The sequence below is a fragment of the Cervus elaphus genome, chromosome 4 (genome assembly GCF_910594005.1).
Source record: "Cervus elaphus chromosome 4, mCerEla1.1, whole genome shotgun sequence".
In the NCBI taxonomy this organism is placed as follows: domain Eukaryota; kingdom Metazoa; phylum Chordata; class Mammalia; order Artiodactyla; family Cervidae; genus Cervus; species Cervus elaphus.
In genome coordinates this window covers 58,401,747-58,417,477 of record NC_057818.1, presented here as the reverse complement: position 1 = coordinate 58,417,477, position 15,731 = coordinate 58,401,747, and the positions used below count along the sequence as shown (strand labels likewise).

General features: G+C 44.9%; 5 protein-coding genes across 5 annotated transcripts in view; 2 read left to right on the top strand and 3 right to left on the bottom strand.

The window, feature by feature from the left end:
• The window catches only part of LOC122692444 (thymosin beta-4-like), a 567,005-nt gene that overhangs the window by 346,027 nt on the left and 205,247 nt on the right, over positions 1–15,731 (bottom strand). The window lies entirely within an intron of this gene.
• Positions 1–15,731, top strand: part of LOC122692415 (zinc finger protein 345-like) — a 564,572-nt gene that overhangs the window by 386,887 nt on the left and 161,954 nt on the right. The gene's annotated exons all lie outside the window — the stretch shown is intronic.
• The window catches only part of LOC122692448 (zinc finger protein 107-like), a 65,444-nt gene that overhangs the window by 46,104 nt on the left and 3,609 nt on the right, over positions 1–15,731 (bottom strand).
• Positions 184–15,636, bottom strand: LOC122692416 (zinc finger protein 93-like). The gene is made up of 4 exons (XM_043899992.1): positions 15,589–15,636; positions 15,116–15,242; positions 12,184–12,266; positions 184–1,568 (listed from the first exon to the last, which is right to left on the bottom strand). Exons 1-4 carry the CDS (start codon positions 15,622–15,624, stop codon positions 282–284), a joined length of 1,533 nt encoding a protein of 510 aa, XP_043755927.1. The 5' UTR covers positions 15,625–15,636; the 3' UTR covers positions 184–281.
• Positions 13,227–14,049, top strand: LOC122692421 (mediator of RNA polymerase II transcription subunit 4-like). Its single transcript, XM_043899998.1, has one exon. The coding sequence runs from the start codon at positions 13,227–13,229 to the stop codon at positions 14,034–14,036; it is 810 nt and encodes a 269-aa protein (XP_043755933.1). The 3' UTR covers positions 14,037–14,049.

The window sequence follows — 15,731 nt, the reverse complement described above, 5'->3', positions numbered from 1 at the left end:
TCTGCTTAGAGTAATTCAACAAAAGTGGTACTGATGACATGCTTTCTAGTATGAATTCTCTGGTATTGAGTTACATTTGATGTTTGATTAAGCAGTTCTCTACTTTTTTTTATTTCATTCATGTATCTTTCCAAAGAAAACACTCGTTTTTTCAACATTGTATATTTAGGACCAATGTTTTTGTCACTGATTCATTTCTAGGGTTTCTCTGCAGTATGAATTCTCTGATTGTGAGTGAGGTGATGGCTGTGAGGAAATCCTTTGCCACATTCCTTACATTTCTAAAATTTCTCTGCAGCATGAACTCTCTGATGTCGAGAAAGACCTGAACTCTGGGAAAAGGCTTTGCCACATGCTGTACATTTATAAGGTCTCTCCCCAGTATGGATTCGCTGATGTTGAGTAAGAAGTGAATAATTGATAAAGGCTTTGCCACAGTCTGTACATTTAGAAGGTCTCTCCCTAGTATGGATTCGCTGATGTTTAGTTAAAGTTGAACTTTGCTTAAAAGCCTTGCCACATGCTGTACATTTATAAGGCCTCTCCCCAGTATGGATTCGCTGATGTTCAGTTAAAGTTGAAATCTCCTTAAAAGCCTTGCCACATGCTGTACATTTATAAGGTCTCTCCCCAGTATGGATTCGTTGATGTCGAGTGAGAAAAGAATAACGGATAAAGGCTTTGCCACATTCTGTACATTTATAAGGTCTTTCTCCCGTATGGATTCGCTGATGTTGAGTTAAATCTGAACTCTGCTTAAAAGCCTTGCCGCATGCTGTACATTCATAAGGTCTCTCCCCAGTATGTATTCGCTGATGTCGAGTAAGAAAATAATAACGGTTAAAAGCTTTGCCACATGCTGTACATTTATAAGGTCTCTCCCCAGTATGGATTCGCTGATGTCGAGTAAGAAGTGAATAAAGGAGAAAGGCTTTGCCACATGCTGTACATTTATAAGGTCTCTCCCCAGTATGGATTCGTTGATGTCGAGTAAGAAGTGAATAAAGGAGAAAGGCTTTGCCACATTCTGTACATTTATAAGGTCTCTCCCCAGTATGGATTCGGTGATGTTCAGTTAAAGCTGAACTCCGCTTAAAAGCCTTGCCACATGCTGTACATTTATAAGGTCTCTCCCCAGTATGGATTCGCTGATGTTGAGTTAAAGTTGAACTCCGCTTAAAAGCCTTGCCACATGCTGTACATTTATATAGTCTCTCCCCAGTATGGATTCTCTGATGTTGAGTTAAAGTTGAACTCCGCTTAAAAGCCTTGCCACATGCTGTACATTTATAAGGTCTCTCCCCAGTATGGATTCGCTGATGTTTAGTTAAAGCTGAACTTTGCTTAAAAGCCTTACCACATGATGCACATTTATAAGGTCTCTCCCCAGTATGGATTCGCTGATGTTCAGTTAAAGCTGAACTTTGCTTAAAAGCCTTGCCACATGCTGTACATTTATAAGGTCTCTCCCCAGTATGGATTCGCTGATGTTGAGTTAAAGTTGAAATCTCCTTAAAAGCCTTGCCACATGCTGTACATTTATAAGGTCTCTCCCCAGTATGAATTTGCTGATGTTGTGTAACACATGAACAGCAGATAAAGACTTTGCCACATTCTGTACATTTGTATGGTTTCTCCCCAGCATGGATTCCCAGATGCTCAGTTAAATATGAACTCTGATTAAAGGTTTGGCCACATGCTGTACATTTGAATTGTTTCCTTCCTGTATGAACTTTCCTATCTCTACTTCGATTTGGTGAGTTACTAAAGACTTTTCCACATGTATTACACTTGTGATGTTTCCGCTTACTCTGAATTATCTGCTGTTGAATAAGTTTTGAAGATTGCTTAAAAACTTTACCATAATCATAACAATTATAAGTCTTCTCTCCAATATCCATACTCTTATAAGTATTAATAGTAAGATTTGAGCTTTGACAAAACATATTCCTACACTTATGATGTTTAGAATTGTTGTCTGAAAATTGATGTCCCTGTTGTTTCAGGAGATATGAGTCTTGGTCAACATTATGGCCAGTTTCATTGCATGAAGAGCTTCTCATTCCATCATGTATACTCTTGTAATTATTGGGGGTAGAGCTCCTGCTTAAGGCATTACTCATTTTGTTACACTTGGAAAGTTCTTCCACACTAATTATACGTCCATATGTATTGAACAATGATGGTTGAATAAGGTCTCTCCCATTATTATCAACATTCCAGATTTTGGAACAAGGAGAAAAGAGTTGTTGGTTGAAGAACAAGAAACCCTTGTTAAAGGATCCCTCAAATTGATTGTATTGGGAATTTTCCCCCTCATGTTTAACTTTCTGGTTTCCAGACATGCTTGAATGTATATTTAATAGACACCTATGCTCAGAGTATAGGTTTGAATGAGTATTTGCAGTAGAGACTAGATGACTTTCCAGATTTTCTACATTTCCCTTCAGAGAACATGTATGTTTCAAGAGATGATGTGGATCTTTGCTGACAAATATACACTCATCTGCAGATGTTGGTGGCTGAAACTGGTCATCTGAAATTGGTTTTTCCTTATTTGATTCACATCCTTGATTTCTTTTGGCGGTAATGTTTACTTTATGGGAAACTGAACCAACTTGGTTGTGTCCATCATAACATGCTCTGGGCTCTTTACATGCCCTCATATATTCCCAGTCTTTGGTTAAATGTAAATTTGCAAGGTGAAATCTTTCATATATTCCTAGCTTTGCTGTTGGGAGTAAATCTTCTAAGCCTGGCTTTTGGGACCTCAAACCCTGGGTGTCGTGGGAAGACACAGCTGAAAGATATCAAATAATAAGTTATTCTACTTACTATTGTTGTGGAATATAGTTTACAATTTACATAATTGCATAAAATTAGCATACACTTGGCTAGATTAAGCCTAAAACCGAGATAGAAGGAGTCAAGATGGCAGAGGATTCGGAAAACGTGGAGTTCATCTCTCTCCACCAAAGCATCAAGAATACATCTTGAAGTGGAAAAATTCTCACAGAGCCCTGAGGAACACGGGCAGAGGAACTTGGACACCTGAAAGGACAAGAAAGATTCCTGCTGAGCCAGGTAGGACAAGAGAGAGATGGAGGAAAGGGAAGAGGAAAAGAAGCAGGATGGGACACGCACAACCCTGGGGGGATCTGAAGAGAGGAGAGGTCTCCACATCCAAGGAAGCCCCTCATTGGTGGGAGCTCAGTTGGGACACAAGGGGAGCCTCGTTCTCTGTGGGAAGAGAACACGGCAACCAGCGTGCAGGACAGAGTGAGACCTGTACGCAGGGTACTGTCCCCTGCCCTGCCCACCCAGCCTGAGAGGGTGTCCTCCACTGCAGACAAGGGCTGGGTGCTGGAACGTGGCGCTCTGAGAGCAGACCCAGGTAGAGGACTGTGTTTGCTGTGAGTAGACATCCTGAGAGGATGGGAGGGAGGGAGGAGCTCTGCAAATGGGATGCTTGTGGAGGAAGCCTGAACCACCAGAGAAGCAGAGCGGCGCTGTTGAGTGATGCCCGAAGGAAAGAACCTCTTTGCAGCCTCTCTGCCCCTCTGCCTGTTCCGGACTCTCCAGGCGCTAGGCATGGGTCCCAGCTAGGCGGGTGATCTCACGACCCCCACAGCTGCTTCCTCCTCCCCAGCCACCTCCCCACCAGGGTAGACTCATGGGCTCCAGGGGCACATTCAGAACACACGCCTGTGGGTGGTCCCAATGTATAGGTGATGCTGAAACCACAGCTGAGCACCAAGGCCCTGCCATTAGGCAAGAAAAGCTGAGATCTCTTCTTGCATCTGTACAAACCATGGTAATACACCCCACAATTGGCTTGGTAAACTCAACCCCAACAGAACATCTGGATGGAAATGAGGCTCTGGCAGTCAAAACCAGTCTGGCTTTAGCAACTGTAGACGCTGTAGGCATGCACATGAGGCATTTGGGCCAGGTCACAGTCTACATTGCCCCCATAGCACCATAGCAGGTTCAGCTCCACAATGAATGTACACCTGGGATATGATTACAGTGGATCTCTGCTGGTGACCTGGTGAAAACAACATCTGAGAGACACCAGGGTCAAGTGCCAACATACCCATGGTTCAGGTGGGGCCAAGATCAATGCCAACACAGGGTCACAGGAGAGCTGGCACAGCACATGAAAGATGACACGCAGAGCACTCTCCAAGGAGAACATCCCCAGAGGAGCAACACTCAGTGGCTTCCCTCTCAGCGGGTGTGCTCCAGTCCCACCAGATCAGAAGCACCACAGATCAGAGCAGAGCTCATTTCAGATCTGGGGCCTCTGCTCCACCAATCAGGAAACAGACCCCGCCACAGACAGTGACAGCCACAGAGGAAAGGCGAAGCAGACTTCAAGATCCAGGCAGGCTCTGGTCACAACAGTAACAATCAACTCCCTCTCAAGGGGATAAGGGCACAAGTCTCAGGACCACTTCACCCACCAGGGAGCAGACACCAGAGCAAGAGGAACTAGGATCTGCAGCCTGCAGAACAGAGACCACAAACACAGAACATTGGACAAGATGAGGTGACAGAGGAGCATGGTGCAGAGGAGAAGTCAAGATAGAAACCTACAGGAACAACGAAGCGAGGAGAAGTTGAGGAGTGTAATGATTAATTTTTGATGAAGTAATCAAATTAACAAACAAAACATTTTCACAAATGCTAATGCCTACTTATTATTTAACCCACTTACCACTCATGTTGTTATCTGAGCATGTTCTAATGGAGTCTAAAATAGTAAATGATATTGAGCTAGAACTAATCAGAAAAAGATGGCATGAACGATAAAGTCCTGGGATGTTTCATAACAAAAAGATAGATTTAATAAGGTAAGAGTTCTTAACAAATCAAATGAGAAGTGAGACTTGAAAAATATGGTGAGAACACAGGGAACTCTACTCAATGCTCTGTGGCGACCTAGATGGGAAGGAAATCTAATCAAGAAGGGAAATGTGTATATGTATCACTTATTCTTTCTGTATAGCAAAACTAACATAACATTGTAAAATAGCATTATTGGAACAGAAAAATTTCTTCTTAAAGATTTCTCTATATAATCTATAAGTTTAATAGTGATGAACAATCAGAAAAAAGCACTGTGGGACATGTTATAAACTCCCACGTCAATAATTTCTTTAAAAAGTCTGTGAGTTAAATAAATATATTAAAGCATTCTAGCATTAATGAATTGGGACATATATACTTAACATATTTAATGTTAGTTCATATAAAAAAAAGAGAAACTTTCACATAAAATTCATATTTGCATTTTCTCATTTTAGTGAGGTGTCTTATGTGAAGAAGGAATTCATAGGGCCTGGACTCCAACTCAGGCCTGTCTGTGCTGATCGTGCTCGGCCACCTCTCCAGTGGACTCTGAACTCTCTGCTTAGTGCCTGTGGGAACGACAATGGAAGGATAAGACCCCCTCCGGACAGGGGAACCTTGACAATCATATCCAGGTTACTCATCACCTAAGAGAAAACAGACAATAATCACCCCTGCCTCTGGACACTAGCTATCAGAATGTAAGCACAGGCTTATCGGTTATTAACTGGTTGGAATGTAACCGTGGGCTTATTGATGATTAACTGTTTGAACACATAACACGTGAATGATGGGATTATTGTGATTGTATTTACCCTTCCTTTGTAAGCATCAAGGGATTGGGGTGGTGGGTTTGGACACGTACACATGCGGTATAAAAGATTTTCACAAATGCTGGTCGGGGTCCTTGGCTAAGAGGAGACTCTGCCTTGGGCCCGCCGGTGTAATAAACTGCACTCCACTATCTGCATTGTCCTTGTGAGTGAGTTTGTTTCCCTGAAAGCGTGGCTATAACATTTGGTGCATTGGGCGGGAAGCTCCTCACTTTGAGGAGACAGGTCTCATTTGATGCCACCCCGAGGCTTTGTAGCTTGAATCTCCTAGAGGGGGGAAGGCGCCTCGCCCCTCTGGAAGGATTCTGCTTTTCAACACCCGGACCTTTCACGTCATCAGGTAGTGGACAGCAGCAGGGCAACTGGGCGCTCAGGTGAGGAGGAGCCCACCCAGCAGGGTGGAAGAGGGGGCCTGACAACCCCTGGGAGGGACTAGAAAGAGCGGGGACCCACAGCAGCCTGGAATAGGCAGGCGGCGATTGCTTGGTACACAGGTTGACGAGCGTGCTAGGGTTAGGAAGGAAATTTGTAATGGTCATTTAGGAGGTGTGTCCACGCCGTCTCGGGGAAAATTATTACCAAGTGATCGCCAGGGGATTTTTAGGATAGGAAACTGGTCCTTGTATGCTCGTATTCTGCCCTCCCCCAGGAGGTGTCCTGTCTGCTGTTGAATTCTTGACCCCCTCGGAATTGTTAGGCTAGAAGGAGGGGGATACAGAAGTGAGTATGAATTGGCTTTTCTGGAGATGCCCTGGATCATGGGATATTCAACCCATCTGTGTTTTCATTCGCACCTGATCAAGCCCACCAAGGCAGAATGGACTTTAAGGGAGAAACAGTCTTGGACCATGTGATGTTCTGGTTCAGCTATGCTGACCGGCAGGGGAAGACACGCCGATCCCCCTTCTCCCTCTGGGGTCTGGCAGGTAAGGCTCTTCTCACTCCAATTAGAAAGGAGGCAAAATGGCAATTTAAGTGTCACTGAGTGGAAATGTGAGAGGTACATAGGGTACTGAGAACTTCGGAGACAGAATGAAAAGGAAAAGTCCAAGAAGGTCTGAGAAGGTAAGCAAGATGGGGGGAAGTGAATCTAAGGCAACTGCATTGGAGTGACAATTTTAAAGAAGGGATTGGGAGGAGACTATGGGGTGAAGATGAAGCCTAACTGCCTCCACATACTCTGTGAGGTCGAATGGCCCCCTATGGGAGCAGGATGGCCACCAGAGAATACCGTGAACTTAAAAATAGTGAAAGCAATCTACACAGTAGTCACAGGAGAACCAGGACACCTGGATCAATATCCATCTATTGACTCATGGCTAGGGTTAGCTTGAGACCCTCCTACTCAGACAAGGTTCTGTATCCAGAAGGGAAAGGGAAAAATATGAAGGGCACAAAATTTGACTGATGATAAAAAAGGAAATTCTACAGGATTTAGACAGGGATGACCTGACCCCTCCCCCATGCTGGATAATGAAACGCCTGCCTCCCAGTGCTCCACCAGAACCTGAGGCCGCCTTAATGCCCGATCCAGGGCCAGGTGAAGTTTCTGCAACAGCCGCTGCTCCTCCGCCAGCTTTCCCGGAGTTCGTAGAGCCGCTGTTTGGGCAGGCTCTGATCCCGGTGACAGAAGCCTCTGGCCAACACTTCCAGGTTCCGGCTCTACCTGAACCGCCCAAGCTATACCCGCCTCTCCCGGGGAGTACTGACAAGAGAGGGAGGGAGACGTTGGAATTAAGCAGAGACCACGCTCTGCCAGAGAGCTGGAGGGAACGAAAGAGAACAGACAAGAGACTTACAGTGCAAGCTGCTGCTCTGGCAAAGTCTGTCTCGGGCCCTCCAGAAAACCTCATCTGCCCCAGGGACAGGACAGTCCTTCAGCCAGTCCCAAGGGATGCCCTGGGCCCATTACAGCCAAACCAGTGTGCCCAGTGCCGAGCTTTTGGCCACTGGAAGAATGAATGCCCTAAGGCAAGGAAGGAGAGGAAGGTCCCACAGTTGTGGGGCTTGCTGACTTGGAAATTAACTAGGGCTGCCAGGGCTCAGAGATATCAGGTCCCTGAGAGCCCATGGTGACCTTAAGAGTGGGGGACCAAAATATTGACTTCAGGGTGGATACAGGAGCAGAACTGTCGGTAGTAACAAAACCTGTGGCACCTCTGTCCAAAAAGACTACGGCTGTAACTGGGGTATCGGGAGAAGAGATGAGTAAACCGTTTTGCCAGCCCAGAAAATGTCAGATTGTGGGGGGGGGGGGGAGTGGGCACCAAGTGATTCCTGAATTCCTCTACATTCCTGAGTGCCTAGTACCCCTGTTGGGAAGAGACTTGCTCTCCAAACTAGGAGCACAAGTGACTTTCTCCCCTGAGGAGAGGCCCACCTTCTGGACGGACTCTATGACTTATTTGCCCTCTCTCTCAATACCAACCCAAGATGAGTGGAGGTTCCATGAGCGTCTGAAGGCAGAACCGGGTGGGCCAGAAGAGGATGAGGGAGCTAACTCAATTATTCCCTGAGGTCTTCGTGGAAGACAACCCCCTCCCCCCCGCCCCCTAGGCTGGCTAAACATCACGCCCCAGTGATAATGGAACTCAAACCAGGCACCATCCCGGTTAGACAGTGCCAGTACCCAGTATGGATGGAGGCCTGAACCGGCATATTGCCCCACATCAATAGATTGAAACAAGCAGGCATTCTACTAGAGTGCCAGTCAGCTTGGAATACGCCAATCCTGCCAGTCAACAGGGAAGGAGGACAGGACTATAGGCCTGTACAAGATCTCAGGCTAGTCAACCAGGCTACTGTGACTTTACACCCCACTGTTCCAAACCCGTATACCTTACTTAGCCTCCTCCCACCGAGGACTAAAGTTTACACTTGCCTAGATCTCAAGGATGCCTTCTTCTGCATACGCCTCGCCCCCGCGTCACAGCCCATCTTTGCCTTTGAATGGGAAGATCCAGTCGGGAGCACCAAACAACAGCTCATCTGGACTCCCCCACAAGGGGTTAAAAACTTCCCAGCCATCTTTCGGGAAGCCTTGGCTTCTGACCTGGACTCATTCCATCCGGAAGAGTATGGATGTCGGCTCTTACAATATGGGGATGACCTGCTGCTGGCTGCTGAGACCAAGGAAAAATGTTGGGAAGGGACAAATGCACTGCTCCAGCTGTTGATGGAAGCAGGTTACCCGGTGTCAAAGAAGAAGGCACAGATCTACAAAGAGTAGGTGAGGTATCTGGGGTTTGTTTTAAAGAAGTGCTCAAGGTTCCAGACCCTAATTTGGTCCTATATACTGATGGCACTAGCCTGATAAAACAAGGACAATGGCTCTCAGGTTAGCCAAAGTGGAAAGGGCCATCAAGACTGAAAAGTGATGGTGGGAATTGCCAAGTGGCAAATTATTGGTACTGGAGGAGCTGGCACACAGTCTGGTAAGCCAGACACACCAGGCGATCCACCTAGGCCATGCTGCCTGCTCACAGGTGAATGCTGCCTCTCCGGGATTCAGACAAAATCCTCCGGGTATTCAGCAGAAAGGCACACTGACCCTTGAACACCTGGGAGTGGACTTCACTGAAATGAAACCTCACCGACACTACCATTATCTCCTGGTCATGGTATGTACATTCCCGAGATGGGTAAAAGCTTTTCCTACCTAGACTGAAAGAACATCGGAAGTAGCCTGGTGCCTGCTTAGGGAAATAGTTCCCAGATTTGGATTTCCTACCAGCATTGGATCAGGCAATGGCCTGGCTTTTGTAGCTGATTTAGTACAACAAGTAAGCAAAACTTTAAACATCAAATGGAAACTGCACACTGCATATAGGCCCAGAGTTCTGAGATGGTGGAATGAGCCAACCGGACACTTAAAGACTCTCCAAGTGGATCAGAGAGACTGACTGCTCCTGAGTGTACTTGCTTCCGACGGCTCTGCTCAGACTCAGGATGACCCCACAGTCCCAAGGCTATTCTCCACACGAAATTGTGTATGGGAGGCCTCCTCCCATAATAAAACAGGTGTCAACAAATTTGCCTCAGGTAAGGCGGGATAGGATTTCACAGCAGATGGAACTCGGTAAGGTAATAAATTGAGTAACTAAGTTTGTACAAGAAAGGGTGCCGTTCCCCCTTGGGGAACAGATTCATGAGTTTACACTTGGTGACCAAGTATGGGTCAAAGATTGGAAACATGATTTGCTAGCCCCTTGGTGAAAGGGCCCTTATGTTATTCTAACTACCCCTACTGCAGTTAAAGTTGCAGGTATTGTCCCTTGATCCATCATACGAGGGTGAAGAGAGCATACCACGCATACCCAGAAAACGCTGAGTGGACAGCATAGAGGGACCCCACTGACCCTCGAGAGACTAAGACCATCCTTAAGAAGAAGGAAAAGAAGATTCTGGACGAGCCCCTTCAGGATGAAGCAGCACAATCAACTCCTGCTGCTTGGCCTCATCAACGTGATTTTGAATTTAACTTCTCTCTCAACTCAGGACAACGTTTGCACCTCATGGGCACATTCCTACACGGACTTCCAGAACACCTACAACTTCTGGGTATGTAGGACTATGCCTCTCTCTGTGAAGGATGGACTTCCTTGGTGGGTGTCACCGTGCCGCCAGGCAGATTTTAAACCACTCTGCTCTTTTCTGGGATGACAAAAAGACTTTCCTCTCTCTTGTCAATCATTACCTCTCCTTGCTCTCTTGCTGTGAGACCTACAGTCAATAGACTCGGGTCATGGGGTTACATTTGATAAAAATGCCAGTGTAGCAAAAGCCTAGCCTACAACAAGCCCCAGTAAATCTACCTTATTTACATGCTAGGTGGACACGATCTGTGTTTCAGTGGTATGAGTATATTGCTGCCTTTTTCGTACCCTCTGTAGGGACAACAAATATATTATGATTAAAGTAGAGGCCTTGACTAATTTCACAAACAGGCCCTCCTAGATAGAACAGAAGCCATCCAAGCCTTAAATGAAGAGCAAGTCTAAATGAGAAAAGCAGTAATTCATAATAAAATGGCTTTGGACATACTCACAGCTGCTCAAGGAGAGACCTGTGCTATAATTAAGGTTGAATGTTGTGTATACATTCCTGACTTATCTGACAATGTATCAACTACTTTAGATGACATGAAAAACCAGGTAAAAGCAATGTCAAATGAGAGCATTCCTTTCTGGACTTCGGTCCTATCTTGGGTGAAGAGCGATTGGTGGAAAACTATATTTACCACTGTTAAAGTTGCCTTGATACTTCTGCTTTGTGGACCCTGAATTTTGCAATGTATTATGAACTTTATAACCCAAAGGTTGATGTCATTCTCCCTAATTGGCAGTTGGAGAGCCAGGCTGCAATATGTCCCTATGAATGATGCTCATAATATGAGTTAAGAGCATCAAGAGGGGGGAATGAAGAAGGAATTCATAGGGCCTGGCCTCCATCTCAGGCCTCTCTGTGCTGATCGTGCTCAGCCACCTCTCCAGTGGACCCTGAAGTCTCTGCTTAGTGCCTGTGGAAATGACAATGGAAGGATAAAACCCCCTCTGGACAGGGGAACCTTGAAGATCATATCCAGGCTACTCATCACCTAAGAGAAAACAGACAATAATCACCCCTGCCTCTGGACACTATCTATCAGAATGTAAGCCCAGGCTTATCGGTTATTAACTGGTTGGAATGCAACCGTGGGCATATTGATGATTAACTGTTTGAACACATAACACGTGAATGATGGGGTTATTGTGATTGTATTTACCCTTTCTTTGTAAGCATCAAGGGATTGGGGTGGTGGGTTTGGACATGAACACATGGGGTATAAAAGATTTTCACAAATGCTGGTCGGGGCCCTTGGCTAAGAGGAGACTCTGCCTTGGGCCCGCTGGTGTAATAAACTGCACTCCACTATCTGCATTGTCCTTCTGAGTGAGTTTGTTTCCCGGAAAGCGTGGCTGTCACAATGCAGTGAAGAAAGAATTTGATTATGAAATTTCTAAGGTCATATGTGTAGTTTCCAGTGCACTGGAAATTATATGGTAGAAAACAAAAAACATCTGTCCCCAGTATTCCTACAAGTTTGGCAATTTTTTCACAGCTCCACCCACACACTTCTGACTAGGGACAGAATCAGCACTTTTAAAAGGGGTTAATATAGTTACTCAGAAATATGCACAGATTTTCTAAAACCTCCCCAAAATGGACGAATTATCAGGTCATGCAGGTTGTTCCAGGCCAAGACAAATATTTTGGTTCTAACTGTGAATGTGAAAATTAATCACTGGAGAAAAATATACAAATGATGAAAAGAATCAGGAATGGGTCAGGAGATGACGCTCTATGACGGTGACAGAAATAAACCTAGCCTAATCCAAAATCATCTCAACTGAAGCAGATCTTCTCAAACCACACGACAAAGTATGACTTCTTCCCCAGTGCTTGGCCCTCTCACCTGACTTATCTGCTTCATCCATAGACACATACCTGGGTATACGGCTGTCTCCATTCTCCTTACATCCCAGGGATCCTTCATTTGCTCCAGAAATGTGACCAGGTCTGGCTTAGAGACCACAAGACCTGTTCATCAGAAAAAGGAATATGTGTTTTCTGAGATATTCATCAATTTCCAATCCAATATGTATTCAGGTGAGAGAGAAGTCAAGGTAGAAAGTTAAAATAGCATTAAAAAAATGATTTCACCAAATAATGTATTGGAAGCATCTTTGAAAGACAAATGCATCAGAATCAGATTCTGATATTATGTTCAAGTACTACTAAGGCAAAAGCAGGTAGTGGAATTCCAGTTTTAAGAGGAGAGTGGCACTATTTGATACCACAGAACTTACAGAATTATCATGAACCTAGAATGAAGTATATGCAGGTCAAGAAGCAACAGTTAGAACTGTACATGGAACAGTTGACTGGTTGCAGATTGGGAAAGGAGCACATCAAGGCTGTACATGGCCACCCTGCTTATTTAATTTCTATGCAGAGTACATCATGTGAAATGCTGGGCTGGATGAATCACAACCTAGAATCAAGATTACCAGGAGAGATATCAACAACCTCAGATATACAGATGATATCACTCTAATGGCAGAACTTGAAGAGGAACTAAAAAGGCTCTTGATGGGGGTGAAAGAGGAGAGTGAAAAAGCTGGCTTAAAACTCAACATTCAGAAAACTAAGATCATGGCATCCAGTCTCATCACTTCACGGCAAATAGATAGGTGAAAAGTGGAAACAGTGACAGATTTAGTTTTGGGAGGGGGGGTGGGCTCCAAAATTACTGCAGATGGTGACTGCAGCCATGACGTTAAAAGATGCTTGCCAAAAAATAAAAAGATAAAAGATGCTTGCCCTTTGGAAGAAAAGCTATGACAAAGACAGCATAGTAAAAAGCACAGACATCACTTTGCCAACAAAGGTCTGTATAGTCAAAGCTATGGATTTTTCAATAGTCATGTATGGATGTGATATTTGGAACATAAAGAAGGCTGAGCACCAGAGCTGCGTGCACGCTGGTCTGTGGGCAGCATGGCGGCGGCAGCGAGTGGCAAGACGGAGGAGCGGCCGGGCGGCGGCTTAGGAGCTGCCGGCGGTAACAGCACGCGAGAGCGGCTGCTGTCAGCGCTGGAAGATCTGGAGGTCTGGTCGAGAGAACTTGTAGAAATGCTGGCAATTTCAAGAAACCAAAAGTTGCTACAGTCTGGAGAGGAGAACCAGGTCCTGGAGTTGTTAATTCACAGAGATGGGGAATTTCAGGAACTAATGAAATTGGCACTTAATCAGGGAAAAGCCCATCATGAAATGCAAGTTTTAGAAAAAGAAGTAGAAAAGAGAGACAGTGATATTCAGCAACTACAAAAACAGCTAAAGGAAGCAGAACAGATACTGGCAACAGCTGTTTACCAAGCAATAGAAAAACTCAAGTCAATAGAAAAAGCAAGAAAAGGTGCTATTTCCTCTGAAGAAATGATTAAGTATGCACATAGGATTAGTGCAAGTAATGCTGTGTGTGCCCCACTGACCTGGGTCCCAGGGGACCCACGGAGACCATACCCAACTGATTTGGAGATGAGAAGTGGATTACTGGGTCAGATGAACAATCCTTCCACTAATGGAGTAAATGGTCATCTCCCAGGGGATGCACTTGCAGCGGGCAGACTGCCAGATGTCCTTGCTCCACAGTATCCCAGGCAGTCAAACGACATGGCGATAAATAGGTTGCCACCAAACCACAGTCATGACTTTCTGTTGGAACCTCCAGGGCACAACAAAGAAAACGAGGCCGATGTAGAGGTTATGTCAACGGACTCCTCAAGCAGCACCAGTGACTCTGATTAGAAACCATAAGATGAAAAGCAAACAGAATTGAATACTATAGAAATCTGTTTCTTATTAGGTCAATGTGGAAAGCTAGCCAGGTGATGTTGGCTGTAGAATTGTTCTGCCCATTAAAAATCATAGTGGACTTTTTTTTTAAAGCCGAAAATTAGGTTTCAGTTCTAAACCACTAGGTTAATACTTAAAGAAAAATCACACTTTACTGTTGGGGTAAAGCTTTTTCAGTTCAATGCTGTCTTACCTTGTTCTGTTCCAATTGTGTTGGACTTGTGCATAGTACTGGAAATAAGATTTGAGGGAAATGACCCACGTACCTATCATTAGTAGGCTTCCTGCAGTTATTTAGAAAAGCATAAACAAGAGCAGCCGATCACAGAGTGTGCATTATATAACAGAAACCCTCATCTGAAAGTAAAGGCTATTACTTTTTGTCACAAGAAGAGGAGAAATCATCTCAATTTATACTCTTTGTAATTATTGTATTTTTTGTAAATAAACTTATTTTTGTTTGTAAAAAAAAAAAAAGAAGAAGAAGAAGAAGAAGACTGAGCACCAAAGAATTGATGCCTTCGAAGTATGGTGCTGGAGAAGACTCCTGAGAGTCCCTTGGTCAGCAAGGAGATCACACCAGTCAATCCTAAAGAAATCAACCCTGAATATTCATTGGAAGCACTGGTGCTGAAGCTCCAATACTTTGGCAACCTGATGCGAAGAGCCAATTCATTGGAAAAGTCCCTGATGCTGGGAAAGATTGAGGGCAGGAGAAGGGAGTGGCAGAAGATGAGATGGTTGAAGAGCAGTATTGACTCAGTGGATATGAATTTGAGCAAACTTTGGGAGTTAAAGAAGGCTAGGGAAGCCTGGCTTGCTGCATTCCACGGGATCGCAAAGAGTTGGACATCACTTAGCAACTGAACAACAAGGAGACAGGTTACATCAAGAAAGAAGGTTACTTTCCCCTGGAAAGTAGGGATCTTAACCTCTACTGGACAAAGCAGAAAATTCCAGGAGACATTCTAGAATGAATGAACCAAAACCCTGAGGATACATAAGGGATTATGGAAGCAAGTGATCCTCACCCAAGCAGGCCAGATTCCCGTAGTTCTCTAACATCACGTCCCTGTACAATTCCCGCTGACCGAGGTCCAGGCATTCCCACTCCTCTTGAGTGAAATCTATGGTCACATCCTGGAATGTCAGCAGCCCCTGAAATATAAAGGACATGAGCCACGTGGACCTGGGAAGACTTCCTAATGTGACCCAAGATGAAACCAGCAAGAGAAATGGTTTTGATGTAGGAGAATGTCTGGTGTTACACAAGAATATAATTTTTATACTACCGTATTTTCCACTGTATTTCTAACCCCAGGAAAAGAGAATGAGATATGATCCACAGACCACTATAGAAACTATTCTGATCTGGAAGAAAAATTATAAAAGAATCACATCAACACTGACATCTATTTTTGAGAGTTGTACTCCTGTGACCCAGGATAAACTGTCTATCAAGGAAAGCATGTTAGTCACTCAGTCATGTCTGATTCTTTCCGACCCCATGGACTGTAGCATGCCAGGCTTCTCTGTCCATGGGATTTTTCAGGCAAGAATACTGGAGTGAGTTGCCATTTCCTTCTCCAGGGGAATCTTCCCCACCAAGGGATCGGGCCCGGGTCTCCCACATTGCAGGCAGATTCT

Bases quoted from the DNA above. Each gene is read 5' to 3' on its own strand.
- LOC122692421 (XM_043899998.1), top strand. From the start codon at position 13,227: ATGGCGGCGGCAGCGAGTGGCAAGACGGAGGAGCGGCCGGGCGGCGGC.
- LOC122692416 (XM_043899992.1), bottom strand. From the start codon at position 15,624: ATGGACAGAGAAGCCTGGCATGCTACAGTCCATGGG. The intron at 15,243-15,588 runs GTCGGAAAGAAT...TTTATATTTCAG, and splicing joins GGCATGCTACAGTCCATGGG to GGGCTGCTGACATTCCAGGA. The intron at 1,569-12,183 runs GTATACCCAGGT...ACACAACATCAG, and splicing joins TAAGGAGAATGGAGACAGCC to CAAATTCATACTGGGGAGAG.